General features: G+C 41.4%; 1 protein-coding gene across 1 annotated transcript; it reads right to left on the bottom strand.

The window, feature by feature from the left end:
- Window positions 1-1,021: 1,021 nt before the first annotated feature.
- On the bottom strand, window positions 1,022-2,058 carry LOC121963241 (zinc finger and SCAN domain-containing protein 29-like; the record flags this gene model as incomplete). Its single annotated transcript, XM_042513558.1, has 1 exon — window positions 1,022-2,058. A coding segment is annotated over exon 1 (514 nt), but the record flags the coding sequence as incomplete, so codon positions are not given.
- Window positions 2,059-2,313: the final 255 nt, after the last annotated feature.

Raw genomic sequence — 2,313 nt, 5'->3', positions numbered from 1 at the left:
TCAAATCATTGTGGTGTTAGGGACTGTTCATTATTTATGAGAGGGACGGGAGTGGTGAAAAACAGGGGAAGTGCTCCAAAATATTTTCATGCACCTGAAAAGGAGTTGTTTTTTTTTTTTTTATTTGGCTTAGGGAGTGACATTTAACTTTAACGCCAACTGTACTAATACAAAAAGTGCAATTTTTCACAGGCAATTAGTGTACATGTTTCTTATATATATATATTTTTTTTTTTTCTAGACCGTTTCTGTTGGCACAATGTAATTTGATTTTATCTATGTTACTGTTTTTGAACTTTGTGTTTTTTTAATCACATTTGGCACCTTGGCACCACCATTTAAAGATACTCCAGGAAATAACATCACAAAAAGCAAAAATACCAATGTAGGCACTGACAGAACATTTCTACTGCAAATTTCAAAGGGTTATATACACTTGGAACAAGAGGTTGACTGATTTTGGTTTTTCAGGTTTTTCAGGGCTGATACTGATATTGATTATTAGTAGTTAGCAAGACCGATAAGCATTTACTGTAAAAATGAAAAACTGTCTATATTTAGAATTTGGAGTATAACAAACTCCAACACAAAACTTTGTTTTAATGCCCAACTTTTTTTTTTTAACAAAGTCAAGTGAAAATTTAATAAAAAATGAAGACATAAAAACAGCTCTCCTTTTTACCAAGTAACAGTTCCTCCCATGCTGATACTTTCTTTGCATGTATTGCAGACTTCCCTGCTGTTGGATGAGTGTAATATGCAAACTTTTTAATTATTCAATTTTATCTGTGATCATTAAAATAAAAAGCCGATACAGATAATCAGCAATATCATAAATTAAATTTATTTTGTCTTAAATTTCCCCCAAGTCACTCATAAGGGATGTTCAAGGACCTTTATCTGTAGCTTTAAAAAATACAAAGCCACCCTGCAGCCACCCCTGACTCTGATAAATAAAGCACAGTCCCTTACTGAAAAAAACATCCACTGATCACAGCAGAAGTCCCGAGTGTGTACTTACTGTTGTTGCCCACTGTCACTTTAACTGGAATAGGGATGGGAACTGTTGGGTACTCCAGCTTGACTTCAGTCTCTGCAGGATAAGGACACTCCCCTGTGCTCTCTGAGTAAGCATCCTGAGCATCCTCTCCATCCTCCTCCAGGCCATCCCCGGCCTCCTCTGCTCCCGCACCGCTATCTATGAACTCCTGCGGGTCAAGGGCGGGTCGGTTGCTCAAAATCCTCTCCATGGTGTCATAAAACTTACAGATCTTGTGATACTGCCCGTTGTTGCGCAGATTACCCTCTTTGGCCAACAAGTACTGCCTCTTGAGGCTCTTTATGCGCACCCTGCATTGCTCCGGTGTCCTCTCAAACCCCATCACCCCCAGCCTCCGGGAGACGTCGCGATACACGAAGCTGTTTCGGAAGTTTCCATCCAGCGCCGTCTGGATGTCCTGCTCCCCCCAGATGTTCAACAACGTCCTCGTCTCCACGTCCGACCACAAGAAACCCCGCGTTGTGTTCGCTTGCATATCCAAACAGCTTTTGCTCGCAGAGTCACCTGCAGCACTTGGAGTTGACTGTTGGCGCTGCGGATTATGATGGACGTCTGGGTCTGGATCTAAAGCCGCGGGGCGCCGCTATCCCAAACAACAACAACATCCGGCCATTCAACCCGCTGGGAAGCACTTATGGGAGGTGATAATGGTAGTTTTAAACTTGTGAATTATCATAATATCTTGCACAGATCAACTCTTTGTATGCTAGCTAAAAACCTAGCCGTCTGTGTTTATCCTTTAACGTCGTTGGCAAAATGCGTAGCTCATTACTTTGAGATAAACTGACCGGAGATCAGCGTCCCGAGATCTTTAGACAACCTTAAATTTCATTGGTGGAATTTGAAACTGACCTCTGATCAGTAGTCTGAGGGGGACTTCACCTTTCTCCGCCTGATCCTCCGCCCATGTTCGGTGTCCGCGGGGTCCTAAAGGCACTCCGTTAAACCAGCCGCCAGAAAAACGGTCTAACTGGCCGTCACCTTGTTTAGGCCTATACGAGAAGTATTACGGTAAGAGCGTCTAAGAGCTGACTTCAAAATAAAAGCTCCGATCAGGTGGATCACATTGAACATGTGAGTCATATATAAATGATTATTATATTAAGTGTATGAATGAATGGATAAATGAATTGATAGATAAATAAATATATAATATGGCACAGTGTTTTGACAAACAAAGCAAATGCAGAAATGGGATACATCAAAGGAAATACAACTACACAAAGTTAGCTCATGACAGCCCGACTTTGGTA

This window comes from Plectropomus leopardus, unplaced genomic scaffold, assembly GCF_008729295.1.
Source record: "Plectropomus leopardus isolate mb unplaced genomic scaffold, YSFRI_Pleo_2.0 unplaced_scaffold10560, whole genome shotgun sequence".
Taxonomy (NCBI): Eukaryota; Metazoa; Chordata; class Actinopteri; order Perciformes; family Serranidae; genus Plectropomus; species Plectropomus leopardus.
The sequence above is the reverse complement of the archived record's forward strand: the minus strand, read 5'-3'. Positions and strand labels throughout refer to the sequence as shown.